This window comes from Peromyscus maniculatus, chromosome 15 (assembly GCF_049852395.1).
Source record: "Peromyscus maniculatus bairdii isolate BWxNUB_F1_BW_parent chromosome 15, HU_Pman_BW_mat_3.1, whole genome shotgun sequence".
In the NCBI taxonomy this organism is placed as follows: Eukaryota; Metazoa; Chordata; class Mammalia; order Rodentia; family Cricetidae; genus Peromyscus; species Peromyscus maniculatus.
This window is the reverse complement of record NC_134866.1, coordinates 78447645-78467173: the sequence shown is the minus strand read 5'-3', so window position 1 is coordinate 78467173 and position 19529 is coordinate 78447645. Positions and strand designations below refer to the sequence as shown.

The window sequence follows — 19529 nt, the reverse complement described above, 5'->3', positions numbered from 1 at the left end:
CAGTCAGGTAGGTTTCCTGAATGTCCCCGTCCACTGGAAGGTAAGCACTCCTAGGCTGAGGATTTCAAAGCTCACATTCCATAGTGAGGATTTAGTTGTGCTAAGAGGGCTGGGATGCTGTAGGGGAAAGAAGAATAGCTAGGGCCCGGAGGAAAGGATACAGCTTAATCACCAGCACTGGTGACTTGCAGGGGAGCAGTTCATGGTGAATTAGTTCGTACTGATGCCATGAACATTTCAATGCAATAGGCACGTATGTGTAACAAAGCGTTGAAAGCTGACCCAGGTCTCAAAGTATACATAGTATTAATAAGGGGGGAGAGTTGGAAATGGTTTCTATTTTACTTACAGGAGGCATTGGTGAGGCTCTCAGAGAACACTGCACAGACTCACTACCTGCTAAGCTCTAAGTCCTACACGTGGGCCGCTCGGCTAGTCTGTCTTCCACGTCATCTGTTTGTGTCTTTAATGGCTCCTGAGAACTATGAAGGACGAAAACAATAGGTACCTGGAACGTGAAATCTGTCATGTCTTATTTTAAGGCATTTGCAAAAAGCAGCAAAGGTCAGAGCAAGTAAAATGGCCCCAAAACTAAGATCCGCTCTGGGGCCGCGGGCATCATCACTTGTATCTTTCAGAAGATGCTAAGAAGATCATCGGGTAGTGAAATATGCTGTGTCCTCAGCAACTTCCCTCATGTCTCACACCCCAAGGGTATACAGTCAGTGCTTAATGAATAGGTAGGCCAATGAGTGACTGCACTGTGTGCATAGAGATGACGCCATTTCTTTGTTTTTTTAGGAGAGGAAGCTGACCTGGAGGGAGCTGAAGAAGACGGTCCTGTCACTAATATGGGATGAGAGTGGGGTTGGAAATGAGAAGCCTGGGTAATACCTCAGCCTGCAACTGATGAGCTATTGCGCCATGCTGTACACATGCTAGTGACATCTTTGGAGATTATTATGTATGTAGGTAAGGTGATATTTTCTACCTATGGGTTGAATATTTGATCCTTATTTTTGAGGATGGTAAAGAGTCAGATACATAAATATTGGTTTAATCTCATCACTGTCACGAATTCCTTCCTGGTACTTCCCCACTCTCTTTGGTGGTAGTGGGGATGGATGGATATGCTCAGAGAACAGCATGTATGGCCCAAGACACACACAGTGGCCCTGAGTTCACATGACAACGCTGAGCCACTTTCCAGGGTTTTCCCCACTCACCTGCCATCAATTCTGAAGCCAAGTGCCTTTTCCAATCAGCTCCACGCCTTCCTTTACGATTGCTCTCTACCGAGGCCAGGCCTAGCGGAGCATGCCTCCTTCACTTCTTGCACTCAGGAGGCAGAGGCAGGTGGATCTCTGTGAGTTTGAGGCCAGCCGGGGCTACAGAGTGAGCTCCAGGATAGCCAGGGCTACACAGTGAAACCCTGTCTTGAAAAACAAAAACAAACAAACAAAACGTAGTCAATTTTTCTATTTGCCACAGAGAAGCATACGGTTTAAGAAGTTGAACAATGGTGATTTTTGTCCTGCTTCCTCAGGATGTAATATTACCTGTTATCCACAGTGCTGATGAGGAGCAGTGTGTCAAGGAAATATGAGATGCCATCTTCCACACAAACTCTGGAGCATGACAATTTTGTTTTGTTTTGTTTTTTTGTTTTTTTGAGACAGGGTTTCTCTATATAGTTTTGGTGCCTGTCCTGAATCTTGCTCTGTAGACCAGGCTGGCTTCGAACTCACAGAAATCCACCTGGCTCTGCCTCCCAAGTGCTGGGATTAAAGGTGTGTGCCACTGCCGCCGCCGCCAGGCTCATCACAATTTTTTTAAGCTACATTTTGAACTTTCCCTTATTCTCTATGTAAAGAATGTTAAAAGAATATTAAATCGATCTCTCTCCCTCCCTCTCTCTCTCTGTCTCTCTCACACACATGTATGCACACACATGTACCACATGCATGCACACACATAAGCACACAGGCCTGTGTGTGCAAAAGCTCCCCGCATGGTAACTGTGTGGTGACACCCATGTTAAGTGATCTGATGGTGGTAACTGTTTTATACTGTGTGAATCAAACCATCACATTATGCACATTAAACACATATTTGTCAATTTGGTCTCAAAGTTGGGAGAGAGAGAAATGCTTAAATACCCACTTTTCTATTTTTCCTGTTTCCTACAGCTGCTTGGAGAGTGTGGTGGTCTGAATGAAAATGGCCCCCATAGGCTCACAGGGAGTGGCACTATTAGGAGGTGTGGCCTTGCTGGAGTAGGTGTGGTCTTATTGGAGGAAGTGTGTCAGTGGGGGTGGGCTTTGAGATTTCAGAAGCTCAAGCCAAGCCCAGTGTCACTCTCTCTTCCTGCTGCCTGCTGATCCAGATGTAGAACTCTTGGCTCCTTCTCCAGCACCATGTCTGCCTGCATGCTGCCATGCTTCCTAAACCCCTGAACTGCAAGTCAGCAGCAATTAAACATTTTCTTTTATAAGAGTTGCTGTGTTTGGCCCGGCAGTGATGGCACACGCCTTTAATCCCAGCACTCAGGAGACAGAAACAGGCGGATTTCTGTGAGTTTGAGGCCAGCCTGGTCTACAAACCAAGATCCAGGACAGCCAGGGCTACACAGAGAAGCCCTGTCTCAAAACAAACAAAACACAGAAAAAGAGTTGCTGTAGTCATGGTGTCTCTTCACAGCAATAGAAACCCTAAGACAATGAGGGTTGGTCCAAATCTGTTCTTTCCCCTCCTCATCTCTTCTAGGACCCACACAGTCTCTGGTACATGGTAGATGCTTAGTAAAGATGCTGATTCAAGAATGTGTGAGTGGCCAAATGACTCTTTTTTTCCCTACTATCACAACTAGAAAGCTTTCTTTCATCTGGCTATCTGCATATGGTTTCTTGTTTTCCCATCACTTTTAAAAACTGAATAGACCCCGCATTACACACACACACACACACACACACACACACACACACACACACACACACACTGCATCTGGAAAGTAACTAATCTACAAATAACCACAGACTCCTAAACAGAACCAAGTCTTGCAGAACAGCAACATACCACCTAATGGGAAATCAGAAACTTAGTGACCATGCATGTGAGCACCCAAATTTCTTTTCTAAGGTACAATGTTGACTGTATTGCTGTTCATAGAATTTTCAGGTATTCTTATGCAGCTTCACACTATGCAGAGGGTGGGTGCCCTGTCCCCTGTCCATGCAAGGACATCAGGTATGAGAGGTGGCAATTGGGGGGCGGGGCTTCCTTGAAGCTCCAACCCTGTTCCACCCATGACTCAGCCTGCAGGGTGGGCAAGGGTTTAGCAGAGCTGGCCGGAATCCCAGACTACATGAGGGCGTCCCAGACACAGTTACTCGAAGAGTGGCCTGTCTAACTCTTTGCATTAGTGTCCTGCTGCTGTGGAACAAATTATAGCAAACTGGGTGGCGTAACATACCCATTTATTATCATTCAGATCTGGAGATGGAAAGGGCTGTGTCTGGGTGTCAGCAGGGTGCTGTTCCTTCTGGGGTCACTGGGGGAGAATCCATTTCCTTAGATTTCCCAGTTTCCAGAGACCACCTAACGTTCATGGCTCATTACCATCTTCCCCATCTTCAAATCTCAGTCTTGTCTTCCTCCTCTGCTCCCTCCCCACCCCCACCCTCCTCTCCCCTCTTCCATGTCACACCTCCTCTGACTCTGACACCTTGTGTCTCTTACAATGACCCTGTGACCAGATTATCTCACCTAGTCTGCAAAGCTCCTTGCCATTAAAACAGAAGTTCTCAACCTGTGGGTTGTGACCCCCTTGGCAAACCTCTGTCTCCGAAAATATGTATGTCCTGATTCGAAGCAGTAGCAAAATCACAGTTATGAAGCAACCACGAAAATAACTTTATGGTTGGAGGTCACCACAACACAAGGAACTGTATTAAAGGGTCGCAGCATTAGGGAGGCTGAGGACCACAGAGTTAAAATGACAGGTCCAAGACACAGAGATTACGGCGGAGACATTATTCTGTCTACATTCCCTTCCAGGCTCCATCTGCATTGTTCCAAACCCCTGAAAATGACCTTCTCCTGCTCAGCTCTGATGGCAGCTGCGCCCCTTCCTTCTGAACTTTCCTGGTCTCCTGGTTGGATGTACCTGCATCTTCCTCCACACTCTTTACGATCTGGACCCGGCTCCTTTTCTGGGCCTGACACCATGTTTCTGTGCATCGGTTACTTTCTTGAGAAAGTAAGATTCAACTGGGTCCCTGTAGTGGGCAGCCATCCAGCTTTGATCTGGAAGTTCCAACCCCCATTGAGACTTCAGTAACTGTCATGCCTACAAGGTGGGGCCCAGAGAGGGCCCTGGAGAACTGAGATTCGAATGTGCTGGCTCTCTTGGTTCCTGAACCCTGGACGCTGGAAGTAGACAAAGCAGAGTTCTCCAGAGAACACCACCGGACTGCGACACACCTTTCCCGGACCTTGTAACCTATCCCTTCACTTGTGAGTTACCCCACAAAATAAACCTCCCTTTTAACTACGTGGAGTGGCCTTAATAATTTCACCTTCCTAAGGGGCGGGGACTAGGACGACATTACCGGGGGACAGATTACAGGAGCTATGCTGTGTTAGAGTTCTGCAGGAGACACAACCAGGTCTCCCTGGTCTCATGTTTCCCTGGGAGTCTCAAGGCACACCTCCGACCTTAGCTAGAGTGTCTCTGCTAGCCAGAGAGACCTGTCCTGATTGTGAGCTGGGAGGACTGTCCCCCAGGGGCTGCTGGCACCCTGGGAAGGGACCCACATTTGTATCTACAGCTTTGCCTGTACTTGAGCTGCAAGTCTGGTGGCGATTGCTCCTCTGTGGGCGGGGTGGCTGCTTGTCAGCACGGCCGGCTTCCGGCTGCCGGCTGAGAAACCTATCTTCAAGCAGGCTTGGCTATTTCCAGCCTAATTCCCTGCCTTTTGGCACGCAGTCCTCTGGTGTGTCAGGATGACTCACTTGGCATTTGTACTCACTAAGAGCCAGAGTTTAATGAAAAGGCGCTGGACAAGAACTTCCCAATCTCATTTCAGCAGCACGCGCCCCCCCCCCCCCCCAGCCTCATCCCAACTCAGGTGGAATTTTACCTCCCCCAGCAGTGGAAAGCAGCACGTCTGAGCTGGGGCTGGGGTTGAAGTAGGCAGAAAGCAAGGTGAGTGAAGAAATAAAAGCATAAAACCAAAGCCCCCTCTCTCATAGGTCCCCAAATCAATGGAGGCGAAAGATAAGATACCAAATGATTGCATCATGTTGTAAAGTCTTGCATCAGCAAAATGCTAAGGAACTTAGGAACAAATAAGTAATAGATCTCAGTCTACATCTGGATAAATAAAAAAAAATATTAAATAATTAAGTCTTCACAGCACTGGACAAAACCTGGGAAAATTCTTCTTGTACAGTCTAAGAATTGCAAGGCCATTTTAAGGCTTAAGTACAGTAGAGGACCCAGAAGCCATAAATGAAATAGCTGCTTAAAGATATACCCTATGGCACTGGGCAATGGTAGCTCATGACTTTAATCCCAGCCAGCCTGGTCTACAGAGTGAGATCCAGGACAGGCACCAAAACTACACAGAGAAACCCTGTCTCAAAAACGAAAAAAAAAAAAAGAAAGAAAGAAAGAAAGAAAGAAAGAAGAAGAAAAAGAAAGGAAGGAAGGAAGAAAGAGAAAGAAAGAGAGAGAAAGAAAGAAAGAAAGAAAGAAAGGAAGGAAGGAAGGAAGGAAGGAAGGAAGGAAGGAAGGAAGGAAGGAAGAAAAAGATATTCCCTATGGCAAGATCTGCAAAATAGTCAAAACAACAGATACCAACTTGAGGGAAAAAAATATGCAAGTCATACCACAAAAAGGCTAATTCCCCTAATATAGAAAGAGTGCACACAAATCAATAAGAAAATAAGAAAAACACAGATCATCCATCACAGTGTAGGTAAAGGACAAAGCATACAGCTCACCGAAATAAAAACCCACTCAGCCTCACTTACATGATAGTGCAGCTGGGCAAGGGAGATGGCCATGGAGGACAGAGACCTGAATTCAGACCCCAAGAACATGTAAGAAACTGGTATGGTGGCATGTGCCTATAACCTTCATTGGGGCAGGGATCGGGTAAACACGTGAACCCCTGAAGCTCCAGCCAGTCTAGCCAAGTGGATGGACTTCAGGGTCAGTCAGAGACTGTGTCAAAAAATAAAGTGGAAAGTGATCAAAAAAAGCCATGTGAAGTTAACCTCAGCCCCTCCCCTCCAAATGCACATTTGCATGGGCGCGCACACACACACACACACACACACACACACACACACACACACACACACACACACCACTACCAAAACCATAGAGATATCACTTATTATCTTTAACACTGGAACAAATAAACTAAACATCCTCACATTGTGGGAAGCAGCTCAGTCGCCTGTTGAGGGTTGAGTACACACCGACACAAAATGTAAAGAGGCACATTGTCAACATCTTTCAATATTACGAATGTGCTTCCCTTGACTCAGCACTTTCTGGAGCATTTTTCCCGGGCAGAGCTTCTAACTTAAGAGGACCGTCACCGACTGCAGTGCTGTTTGCATTGTCTGATTAGTTTGTAACGGGAGCGTGGCTGTCTTTGAAGAAAGGATTGGGAGGCTTCATCAAGACAGCCGTGAGGCAGCAAGGTTTACACACACTAAGGAGCCCTATGTGTCCTTCAAAAGCATCAGGAATGCCTGCCCTCCGCGATGAGGATGAGGGTGGGTGGAGAAGCTCCCTCAGCAGGCGCGGGACAGTTTGCTCAGGACACCATCGTTTCTTCTTGGTATATAAAAGAAAGGGTGTGTGTGTGTGTGGGACTGCCAGCTATCTTCAGGCGTGAGCTCGGAGTGTTTGTTCCTGCTGGCTGTTTGTGCAAACACTGTCCCTTCATGGAGCTTATCCTCCTTCTATGCCTGATAGAAAAAAAAAGAAATATCTTCTAGGGCAATTTCAAATATTTCTTCCTTAAAAACCTTTGCTGACACTCTCAATTGAGCATGCCTGTAAAGCTATTAGAATGCTAAGGTTTGGTGAAAGATAAATCTTAATAATTCATAAATGAAGAAGCTTCTTCCTTATAAGACAGGTTGAACTGGAAGGGATGTTTTATATGGCCAACGCCGTCAGAAATGGATCAAAAACATAAAACCCGACAGAGAGAGTAAACATTCGTAGCACATGTTGATGACAGGTTTATTTATCCAGATGTGTTGAGATCCCCACACTCAAATAGTTCAGACAGGCAGGGCAGCACAAGCCAGTGACAGCAGCCTTTGGAAGGCAGCAGCAGCAGAGTCGGGAGTTCAAGGTCATCTCCTGCTACACAGTGAGTTCTAGGCAGGCTGGGTTGTATCAAACTCTATCTGAAAAAACAAAACAAAACAACAACAACAACAACAAAAAACAAACAACAACAACAACAACAACAAAAAAGGCCAGCAAGATGGCTCAGCAGGTAGAGGGACATGCTGCCAAGCCTGATGACCTGAGTTCAATACCCAGGTCTACACGGTTGGGGGAAAGAACCAGCTCTCCAAAGTATGTATCACGGCACATACACACACACACACACACACACACACACACACACACACACACACTCACTCCTGCCACTCATATACATACACATATGTAAAATTTAAGAAATTAACAAACACAAGACAACAGTAACAACACAAAAAGATAACAATCCAAAAAGGGGGGAAAAGACTTATTTAAGAACACATGAGCTTAATTGATTAAAAAAAAGGGGGGGGAGAAATGTGATTTAAAAGATTCTTTCCGGGGAGCGGGGCAAATCCTCGATTTTAGCCAGGAGGTGGTGGCACACACCTTTAATCCCAGCACTTGAGAGAGGCAGGAAGAACTCTATGAGTTTGAAGCCAGCCTGGTACAGAGTGAGTTCCAGGACAGCCAGAGCTACAGAGAGAAACCCTGTCTCCAAAAACCAAAAACCATACCCGGCCCCTAAAAATCTCGATTTTTAAGTAAGTATTTTTATCTGTTACAAGAAAAATTTACCGACACTCAGATTGTGATCTGGGGGAAGAGGTGACGGAATAGAGGGAGTATCAGCCTCTGACTTCCCTTGGGACAGTCACTTGGCAGGAGGCAGCCCCAGTTAAAACATGATAGCATGTTTAGTCCATCGATTCTATTCCAGCCATCTGTGCCCAGAGAGCCGAACACACGTAGAAACATGGGCATTGCCACGTCACTCAGAAGAAAGCAAAGGTCAGCAGAAGGATTGATGACAGGGCGAAGAGTGAATTCAGACTGTGGGCTCCTGTGCACGAGGTTTGAAAATGAGGTCGATCTTCACGTCTCTGAAGAGAGCTTCAAAGAGGCAAATGCTAGCTGAAGAACCATATGGAAAATATTATTGACTTGGGGGACGAGCTGTGTATACATGCGTATAAACTTGTCTATGTACATAAAACTACACATATATGTTGACATACATATACACACACACAGTTGCTGACTAACACAGTGGGAGAACCTGCATTTTGTGCTCTCTCCAGTCGGAGGGATTGATATGGTTCATTCACTGGCTGCTGAAGGGTAATGGGAGGGACCAGCTCATGCAGCTGGAAGGGATTTGATCACAGTTCCTCCTAAGGTGATATATCCCACCCCCCCAGTATTTTACCCTAAGAAGAGGCAATTTCCAAGGCAAGCATAATCAAACAGGAGTGAGTATAAGCTACTTCCCTGAAGCTGAGAGTTACAAGCGCTGAGTTTGCAGAAGTACCCTGCACAAAGAACGTAAATGGCCCTGCCAATGACACAGCACATATTAAAATTGTCTCTAATAGCTCATCCATTAGAAATCATTTCCCTAATTCCTTGTTTCTTCCCAAGCTTTGCTGTTTTCTATAGCCCTAGCTTAGAATTTGGAAAGGCAAGGCAAACCAATGCTGAATTAACACAGGCTACGTCCTTACTGCTAAAAGTGGCCTTAAATGACACCCTAGAATCATTTTAATTTTAAAGAATGTTTTTATTTGTTCTTTGAGAATTTCATAAAACACATTTGGAGAATAGTCTTTTCCCTCTTCCAAGTTTTCCCAGCTCCTCCCCCGTGTTCCTATCCATTCAGCTTTTTTTATTCCTTCTTAAAAACACAAAACAAAACAACAACAAAACCCAAGCTTAGGAGGCTGGTGGAGATTAACTCAAGGCCATGCAATCAAAATGCTTTGCACAGTAACACAACTCACAGACACAGTCATTTTGTTATCAGAGAGGCTCCTCAACTACTAAACGTACACAGACCCTATGTGGGGCACTATGAATACTGAGGTGAGCTGCTGTGTGTGTGTGTGTGTGTGTGTACACATGAGTGCACTAGGTATGAAGATATGGCCTTCACTATATAGAGCACAGAGTCTAATAGAGAAGACAAACAAAGTTTAGAAATCACTTATATAGGTGATAATGATAAGTACTGAAGACAACTGAGTAGTTATAAATAGTTAGCTTGAGAGGCCTTACATAGCTGAGCGATAGCTGAGTGATACATGTAGGATTAGGCCATATTAACTAGGACAGTGGACTAGTCAGGGCCGGGGAAAAGAAGGGGAGGAAGGAGAGGCTGAACATGGGCTCTTGTGGCTGAGGCTGAAAAACAAGAGTCGTCAGCTGGGTTAGGGGCTGCCCACAGGAAATAAGCTGGTGTAAATGGAGGCTTTTCTGTCCCACCCAGTCCTGCAACTGCTTTTAAAATAATCACCCAGAGGCTTAATATTAATTATAAATGTTTGGCCAATAGCTCAGGCTTATTACTAGCTAGCTCTTACATTTAAATTAACCCATTTCTATTAATCTAACTATTGCCACGTGGCTGTGGCATTACTAGTCTGCTGGCAGGTTGCTCCTTGGGAGCCTGGATGGCGTCTCCCCGACTCCACCCTTCTTCTCCTGTCTCTCCCTTGGATTTCCCATCTGGCTCTATTCTGCCTTGCCATAGGCCAAAGCAGCTTTATTTATCAACCAATGAGAGCAACACATATTCACAGCATCCAGAAGGCCATCCCACATCAAGCTGGGGCTAGACTTTTCTAGGGGCCATGTTAAGAAGTTTGGTTTGGGGCTGGGCATGGTGTCACAGGCCTTTAATCCCAGCACTAGGGAGGCAGAGGTAGGTGGATCTCTGAGTTTCTGGTTAACCTGGTCTACATAGGGAGTTTTAGGATAGCCAGGGCTACATAGTGAGACTCTGAAAAGAAAAAAAAAAAGCATAAAACCAGAAGAAGGTATAATAGTAGTAGTAGTTGTTGTTGTTGTTTGGTTTTTATCCTGAAGTCAATATGAGACTTCAAGTGTGAGTGGAATAAAATGACCAATCAGGTAAGATCATTCTCCTTGTGGTAAGAATCACAAACTGGCTGAGGGTCAGAATAAACAATGTGGGGACCAGTCACGTGACCCAGTTGTTACAAAGGGAGAAAACAATGCTAATAACTACTGTGGTGACTAAGATTCACTGTTAGCTTGACAGGATTCAGAATCCCTTTGACAACGTTTTTGGCATGACCTTACGGGCACTTTCATGGAGTTTTAACTGAACAGAAAAGACCCGCCTTGAACGCGGACAGCACCATCTCACTGGCGGGAGTCCCACAATGAAGGAAAAAGAAAACGGAGAAGCGGAACAGAGTTCGAGCAATCCCCTTTCTCTCCTTCCTCACGGTGGACGCACAGGGCTGGCTAGCTCAGGCTCTTGCCACCACAGCTGAGCTTGCTCTTGTTACCCCGCCTTGCAGAAGCTGCTTTCTGCAAGCTGCTTTTGCCACAGCAAGGAGAAAAGCAGCTATTATTTATAATATAAGTCAAGTTAGAGATGGTTCAAATGTCCACCATCAGTAGGTTATAAACACAGTGGGTTACTGCTATGCAGCAATAAAAACGAATGAGGATTACACATATATACATTATAGAGTTCTCACCGGGATATATTATTAGGTCGTATGTAGCTACTGTTTCTTTTTGGTGCTGGAGACGGAGCCCAGGGCCTAGTGCATGCTGAGTATGTATGTGCTTGCCAAGGAGCCACACCCTCAGCCCTGTGTTTGCCTTTTTAAAAGGAAATACTAAATAAGCCCAGGCAATGGGTAGCGAGTAGGGGGATGTGCTTCTAGAAAAAGTCAGGGAGCATGGTGGAGGGAATATAAGTAGAGACTGAAGTCATCTGGACAAAAATTGTCTTATAAATTTGACCTTGAAACCATACATTCATAATCATAAGACAAAATTAAATTTAAAAATCAACTCAGAAATACTGCAAATGAAACCAATGAATCTATGTATTGAGTTAATGGCATCATCCTATAAAAAGGAATTAATTAATTAGACTGCATAAAACTGTATGCCTTGGGGAGATAGCTATTGCAAAAAGAAATTGCAAAAAGAAATTGCAAGCTGTTTTCGGTAATCCTGTTGATATTGCTATCTTGCCGCTGCCCCAACAGTGCTGTGTTCATAATGACGGAGAGCACAAAGGGACCGTCATCCCCAGTGCCCGATGACTGAGAGTCTTGGTTTTCTAGTGTGATACAAGCTAAGAACGAAAATAATTGCAAAAAAAAAAAAAAAAAAAAAAAAAAAAAAAACAACATTGAAATGGTCTTTCAGGTAACCCTACAGTTGGCAAAAGTGTTGCATTTTTTATGGTATTGCTACTGGAGTATAAGGCAGAGAAAATGAGCGGCTCCCTGCACTAAGCCTGTCCTTGCTGTCTTGGAGAACAGGAATTCCAGGTGCAGGACAAAGACAAAGGACAAGCCAAACCCCTGTGGCCTTGACCTGAGTGACCACTGACATTGTCAACCCATCGCGTCTTTCATCTTGAAAAAAGAAAAAGAAAAGATTCTTCATTTGTGTTTACTGAAAATATCTAGAAACAATGACCAAGACGGCAGAGACCTTCAGGCAAGATTATCGGCTCTAAATCCTATTTTTTACTTAAGTGATGTAGGTTCCTTAGAGAAATGGATAAATCCTGGTTCTGTGGGTAAATACAAGGCAGATGGGAAGTATTCCGAATACTCCTGGCCATGGAGGGGAAATGAAAACATCAATATGAATAACAGATCCATGTTAGATCTTAAGGAGAGAAAAAATATCAGTCACTTTGGGAGAACGGTATGGAATGAATGGATGTTGAAAATTAGTAAATAAAAGAGTCATGTGTTTGTCTTTTGTTTTCTGGTACAGAATGTATCTTAGGTTAACCAGCTGACAAGGTAAGAATTCTCCTAACTGATGCCTCCTTGCTGTCGAGTAAATAATAAAATATTAGAATTTTCAAATTCTTAATAAATAATGGATTAGGTAACGACCTAATGAAAATCATACAATGAAACCATTATCATCTATGAAGTATAGTTGCAAAAAGCTCAGATTTGGCCAATCTTTTAATTAATTAAATGACTTAGAGACAAGGTCTCATACAGCTCAGGCTGGCCTCCGACTTGCTGCAGAGCTGAGCATGACCTTGGCCTTCCCAGTCTCTTCCTTCTAGCTTCCAAGAGCTAGGATTACAGGGATCAAATGCAGGGCCTCACTCATGGTAGGGCAGCAGTCCACCCACTAGGCTACCCCATCCCTCCGATCAAGCTCTCAGATCTCCCTACGACACAAGACTTTCAGGAGATATTCAGAGGTATTCAGTAACAAAACATTCATGCACCCAGCAAAATTCAGACTGTGAAACTCTTGGTGATAAATGTTTCAACAAAAACATCACAGGGAAATCAAGAAGAGTCAGGGCACACAGAGTAAAGATTAACACTCTGAACAGGGTGTGGTGGCACAGGTCTTTAATCTTAGCACTCTGGAGGCAGAGGCAGGCAGACTCTGTGAGTTCAAGGCCAGCCTGGTCTACATAGTGAGTTCTAGGACAGCCAGGGCTACATAGAGAGATCCTGTCTCAAACCAACCAACCAACCAAACAAACAAACAAACAACTGGTTAATTTAAGTATATAGATCTTATTCTGACCTTGACTTAAATAAGCAAACTATTAAAAAACATCATTCCCAATAATTATAATCTTACATGAACTTGTCTAATTTGTACACGTTTGGAATTGTCTATACTGAATGGCAAATAACAATAAACCATCAATTGACCTATATTGAGTGCTTACTACATACATACAAGACACTTACAAGCACTTGTACTCTTATCCCCTTGGGTGGGGATGGAGCCTGAACTGGTGAGAGTGCCTGCCTACCACGTGCACAACCCTGGGTTTCATGCCCAGCTTGGCAGCAAATGAACAAAAACCCTATTAGCACCCTGCCAGGAAGCTGGTACCCATTGGCACTACATACAAGAAAAGACCAGGACAGAGTGCATAAGCACCTTGCCCAAGGTCACACAGCTAAAAAATTATGGCCTTGGGGAATAAGTAGCAGAGGATACTCTAAACCATGGGTTTATCACCAGCATGTCTGGATGAGGGGAACTTTTACTCCAGAACTTTTTTTAACCTATATATAGTACCTCTCATAACGGTGAGGGCTAGGGTTGTGATAATGGAGAGAAGTGGATGGTTGAGGAGGCATCGAGAAGGTGAAGGTGAAACTGACCAGACTCCATGCAGGGCTGGCTGAACACGCAGCTAAGTAAGGCTCAGGGAAGAATCCAAGACGTCTGTGAGGTTTCCGGCTTACGCAGTGGGACGGATGGCGCTACTGTCCAATGGAACAGGAGACATGAGCGCTCAGGTCTAGAGGGTAGAGATGATTTGTGTCTGGAGCATGCCCAGTGTGCAGTGCCTTTGGGACACTTAGGTGAGGTCCCAGATAGCTGGGGATACAGGCAGGCTCCCTTAGAGGTTACTTTTCTTTTTCTTTAGAACTGCCTCGTTTTTCTTCGGGGTGGGGACTTTTCTAGTATAGAGAAGTGGCTGAATATGCTGGGTTTTTGTTGTTGTTGTTGTTTTGGTTTTTGTTTTTCTCCCAGAGGTATTGGTGGAGTCACCTGTACACTTTGTAAAGCTACGTTGACTCCGCTGTCTAAGGAAATGGGTGTGGGGACGGCATTTATTCAACCATGCCTTGGTTGCTTACTGTGTTCCATCCACTGGATTAAGAGCTCCTGAAGTCTCTATCAGTCACTCTTCCCTCACAGTTGCAAAGTTCTGATTCTTCCCACGTTTGCAACAAAGGGACTGAACATTAAAAAAGAAGAAGAAGAAGAAGAAGAAGAAGAAGAAGAAGAAGAAGAAGAAGAAGAAGAAGAAGAAGAAGAAGAAGAAGAACCACAATTACTTGCCTGACGTCACAGAGGTACAAAGTAGCAGTCCCCATTGCCCATCGTGTCTCTGGTTTGCAAAGCATGGGTGAAGACCATTGTGTCTCTGGTTTGCAAAGCATGGGTGAAGAGGTTCGTAGACATGACTTCGCTGTACAGACCACCATAGTGAAGCAGCCCTTGGGTTGCACTTTTCTCTTTTAATGAATGACTTCATGTGTGTGGAGGTCTGAGGACAATTTGTGGTGGTCTGTTCTCTCCTCCCCTTGTGTGGGTCCTGGGGATTGAATTGAGTCGGTTCCCAGGCTTGGCAGTAAACACCTTCACCCGCGGAGTCAGCTCCTTGGCCTCCTGCGGTGCTTTTCATCCAACACTCTGTTGCAACATATGGAACAATTCAGTTAGGCGCTAGTATGTTTCAACTCTTCTGTTCTTGTCTGAGATAGTCTGTACCTCAGGCTCAATCTTGAGCAAATAGTAACAGAATAGAGCAGAAATTTAAGTAGTATCTCATTTTCATTCTGTATATTTGGAGGGCTACCTCCTATTTATTTGTGATATTAGTGTTTCCATGTACACAGAAACAGACTTTTTTTTTTTCCAAAATAAACTTAAGTAAAATAAATGAGGTAAAAGAGCACTGATATCGACCTGATTATTAATTTGATTGGGTTGAGAGACACCTAGGCTACTAGTAAAGCACACCTTTGGGTGTGTTAATAGGGTGTTTCCAGAGAAGGTTAGCTAATAGTTAGATAAGAACCCTGGATGTGAGCAGCACTGCCCTCTAGGCTGGGCACAGATGAAAGAAACAGGAAGAAGCAGTGTCTCTGCTTTCTGGCTGCGAGGAGGTGAGCGGCCCTTCCATTACACAACCCCCCCCCCCCCATGATGTTCAGCCCTACCTCAGGCCCAAGGAAATGGAAGCAGCAGCCCATGGCCGGAAACTTAGGAACCTGTGAGCAGAAATAAATCTTCCTACTACCAGTCTCTCACAGGAATTCGTGACAAAAAGAAACATCAACACTCTCATATGCATAGGAGCAATGGTAGTTCAGAAAAACGGAGATAACTCACTAGATGAAGCCATTAGAAGGATGACCTCTGCAAAGACGTTCTTCACCTCCTCACCCTCACCATGGATCACCCTCTGCCCTTACCTAAGAGTAAATGACTGTCTTCACCAAACGTCCATCAGCTTCCCACTTAAATATACAGTTTTTGTTCACTGGTGGCCAAATCTTTGTAGTAAGCTTGTTGCAGACCCCTAATGGCATACATCAGATATTGTCTTTAGTCTCCATTAACCAGACTAGCATAGTCTTTGGCTGCCCACCAAATAGCCTATCCAGGCTTCAAGAAAGAAACAGGGCGAAAGGCATGTAACTAGTAAGTTATGGCAGTCAACACCTAAGACACTGGGTTATTTTGGAAAAATCTTACAATAGGTATTTTTTGTTGTTGTTTTGTTTTTAGACAGGGTCATATGTATCCCAGGCTGGTCTTGAACTCATCAGTAGCTAAGGATAACCTTGAACTTCTGATCTTCCTTGCTGGCACAGCCTGAGTGCTGGGACTACACTGCCCAGTGGTTATGATGCTGGCATGGGCAAGCATTCTACCAGCTGAGCTACAGGCCCTCCAATTGTCATTTTAAAGCTCTCTCTCTCTCTCTCTCTCTCTCTCTCTCTATATATATATATATATATATATATATATATATATATATATATATATATATATATATTCCAATATTAAGAGTATGGACTACTATTTCCATCTAACTTTCTTTATGAAAACTCTAATCTTGTTTTTTTTATGATACAGTGTTTGCCCTGCCTGTCCTAAGACAGAAACATATTCATTAGATTTGTGAGAAATGGATGTATATGATGGCCTTTAGAAACATTATTATGAGTTCTTCTAAATATAGACAAAAGCAATAAAAACTCCCAAAGCTACGTGTATCTTAAAAGACATCATTGTCACACAAAATAATCCTGCCTCTGTATCCCCAAGGAACTGAAAAGCACATTATAGTCACTGTAACCCTGCTGGGCAGAGACAGTATCTTCTCTGTTCTTTGTTATGCTCGATGCTATCTGTTCAGCATATTAAAAAAAAGAAATCTGTATCTAGCATAATATGTCTGCCTCTTCTCATTCATTTCCCATGAGCACCAAAGGCCAGTTCTTTTTCAGCATTAGTCCTTCCAGACGAGACTCCAAAGCCTGAACAAATTAGGTTTAGGGCTTGCAAAGTATCCTTTAAGTGAAGGTGATAAATATTTCTGTTGTTAAAAAAAAAATTTTATAAATACGCCTTTGTAAATCTACAAGGTCAAAAAGACAGGTTCCAGTCTTCTTGAGTGGGGTACCCTCATCCAGCACCCACTGTAACTGCTGCAGCTACTCACATCCCGACTTCATGATGGATGGGACACAGGCAGAGGCCTGATGTGCACTCGGGACTCAGGACATACTCCCACTCTGAAACAGGAAGTCATCCCCTCGCCAGTACAGGAGGGCGGACGGTTTGGGGCAAGGAAGGTGTGTGTATGTAAGGGTGGTGGTGCGGGCCCCCCTCAGGGCCACAGCTGAGTTCTTTGGGTCCCCCAGAGGCTGGCTCCTGGCCCTACCCAGACCATTGTCCACACACCTCGTCCCTCCAGCTTCCGGGCCGCCGGCGAAATGATTTGCTGCGGATGACATCAGCCCTGGGCCAAGGGCTGGAGGAGCGGAGGCAACCACCACGAGGATGTGCTGGGTGGTCCTTTCCTCCTCCTCTTCCTCCTCCTCCTCCCAGGCTCCTAGCCTAGTCTCCATATAAACGGCACCGCCTCCCCGGCTCCTCACTCCCCGCTCCTCTCTTCCGCGCCGGGAGAGGGCGGAGGGGGAGGCGACGCGCGTCGGGAGGAGGGGGGACGCAGGGGGCGGAGCGGAGACAGCACCTTCGGAGATAATCTTTTCTCCTGCCGCAGAGCAGAGGAGCGGCGGGAGAGGAACACTTCGCCTAGGCTTTAGCAGCGCCGGCAGGATGGCGACCGTGGTGGTGGAAGCCACCGAGCCGGAGCCATCGGGCAGCATCGCCAACCCGGCGGCGTCCACCTCGCCCAGCTTGTCGCACCGCTTCCTAGACAGCAAGTTCTACTTGCTGGTGGTGGTCGGCGAGACGGTGACCGAAGAGCACCTGAGGCGTGCCATCGGCAACATCGAGCTGGGTAAGCAGTCCCGCGGCCCCCCAGGGACGTACGTAGGGAGATGCGCCAGAACGACCCCACCCAGGGCGCAAGGGCCACCTTGTTCTCCCGCGCGCCCCGCACCCACGCCTCTCTAGGCCACCTCCCACACTCCATCTGGACTCTTTTCTGAGCTAGTTTCCAAATTATTCTATTTGAGATCCAGAGAAAGAATCTTTAATAGCCCCGAGGGGTGGGTCACCTGGCTAGGTCTGCGGCTACGGCCGACTTGGCCACCTCCTCTCGTGCTCTGTGAAATGCAGGTGTCAGAGGAGCGGAGGCCATAATAAAACCGCAACCGCAGGCGGAGAAAGGGTGGGGTGGACCCAGCAGAACCTATCTTTTCAGCTCCCCTCTGGCCCTAGCCAAAGGCTGGGACCCTCCTTCCCCTTACCCGAAAACCTGGGGGCGAAATACCATGTGCCAAGGCCCGCACGGGAATCGTCCTTATCATAGCCACCTCGTGCCACCCGCCCCTGACACACACACACACACACACACACACACACACACACACACACACACACACACACGTCCTGAGAATGAAGAATGCCCTTCCCGACTTAAAACTTCCCGATCCTTTCTTTCCTGGGAATGACTAGGCTAGTCCTAGTGCCACGCCCGGTCCCCCCCCGCTCCCCGAGGACACAGGCATGGAACCCGTCTGCGCCCTGTTCCCAGACGAAGCCCGGCCTCGCTCCTGCCCCTGAGGTCCTGGCTTCGGCTTTCAGAAAGGACAATGGGGCCCCAGGTTGCAGGGTGGGCTTCTTTGAAAAGTGTCAGCTTCAGGAACCAGAGCTTGAATGGGAGGAGGGGGTGTCAGGGTAGGGCCAGCTCCCGGGCTGCTGCGCGCACCAGGAGCGGGCTCTGCAGAGGCGGAATAGCGGTTCCCGGGGAACCCTGGGCGGGGCTGGGAGGGTCCGGGAGGGCGCAGTCTGGGGCGGGCAACGATCGGCCCGCCCTTCAGCCCCACCCGGCCTGCCGCAGTGCCCGCGCTGGGGACCCGCACCTGCCCCCGCACTGCGGCGCCCCCGGCTGGCCCGGAGCTCGCTCTGCCCGAGCTTCCCGCGGTCGGGGGCCTTGCGCCCACCTTTGGCTGTGAGACGCTTTGTTGCGCTCCCAGCCCCCCCCCTCCTCCCCCGATGGGCAGCTCCGGCTTCTGCCTTATTCCGCCCCCCCTCCGCATCCTTCCCTTCATCCCTGGCAGAGGTCGCCCAGTCCCCGTACAGCGCCAGCCTGAGCGCTCTATTCTCTCGGGGTGGTGCTGAAACGTTTCTGCCAGGAGACACCGGCTGGTGGGCGTGGTGCAGTCCGCACTGCGGTCTCTACGGCAGCCCGAGGCGGACAAAGGGCGTTCATGCAGCCCTCCTTTCCCGCTCGCACTCACACCAATAAAAGATGGTTGAAATGATTTTTGGTTTAGATGAATAAACAAATAAACAAAAGCTTGTCACCTGCCTCTGCATTTGGAAATGGCCACTTGTCCCCCAGAACAAAAGGCTGCAGGGTGCGCACTGGAGTTGCAGACCCGGTTCTTTTGTTTAACTTTTAAGCATGGATTTTCCTTTTCAGCTAAAAAGAAAAAGAACCGAAAAAAAAAAAAAAAAAAAAAAAAAAAAAAAAAAAAAAGTGAGCTGAAGCCAGTCATGATTTCATGATTTTTCATTCGGGGGGAAAAAAAATCAAGAATAAGAGATTTCAGAAATGGAATGCTTTATCTGAACGTCTCATTTTTCATTTTCAGACCATGAGCCTTTGATCTGCTTCTCAAACTTAGTTTATTTGCACATTTTTTTTTTTCTCCTTGGAAAAACTCACACGTACTGACTTTGGGTGTGGCTATTGTGGGAATTAATGGCTGGGTATTTGAAAAATCATTTTCTTTAGGTAGCCTTGCTGGGAAATAATATATTAAGAAGTGCCTTTTCATCTCCAGAATTTTCAGGATTCCAT

The 19529-nt window shown here is 46.2% G+C and overlaps 2 protein-coding genes across 4 annotated transcripts in view; one reads left to right on the top strand and one right to left on the bottom strand.

The window, feature by feature from the left end:
• Positions 1-6378: 6378 nt before the first annotated feature.
• Positions 6379-17424, bottom strand: LOC121822824 (uncharacterized). Of its 3 annotated transcripts, XR_013044834.1 has the most exons (4): positions 16997-17424; positions 15244-15294; positions 14360-14713; positions 7164-8431 (listed from the first exon to the last, which is right to left on the bottom strand). XR_013044834.1 is itself a non-coding variant. In XM_076552121.1 (3 exons), exons 1-3 carry the CDS (start codon positions 17422-17424, stop codon positions 14674-14676), a joined length of 519 nt encoding a protein of 172 aa, XP_076408236.1. In that variant the 3' UTR covers positions 12882-14673. The 3 variants fall into 3 exon arrangements, 1 of the variants encoding a protein (XP_076408236.1); XR_013044835.1 differs by lacking the exon at positions 15244-15294 and having other exon boundaries at positions 6379-8431; XM_076552121.1 differs by lacking the exon at positions 7164-8431 and having other exon boundaries at positions 12882-14713.
• The window catches only part of Map1b (microtubule associated protein 1B), a 100932-nt gene continuing 98725 nt past the window's right edge, over positions 17323-19529 (top strand). The window contains exon 1 of the mRNA XM_006994415.4: positions 17323-17558. Within this exon, the coding sequence (XP_006994477.1) occupies positions 17375-17558 (184 nt within the window). The 5' untranslated portion in view covers positions 17323-17374. The remainder of the gene's footprint in view (positions 17559-19529) is intronic.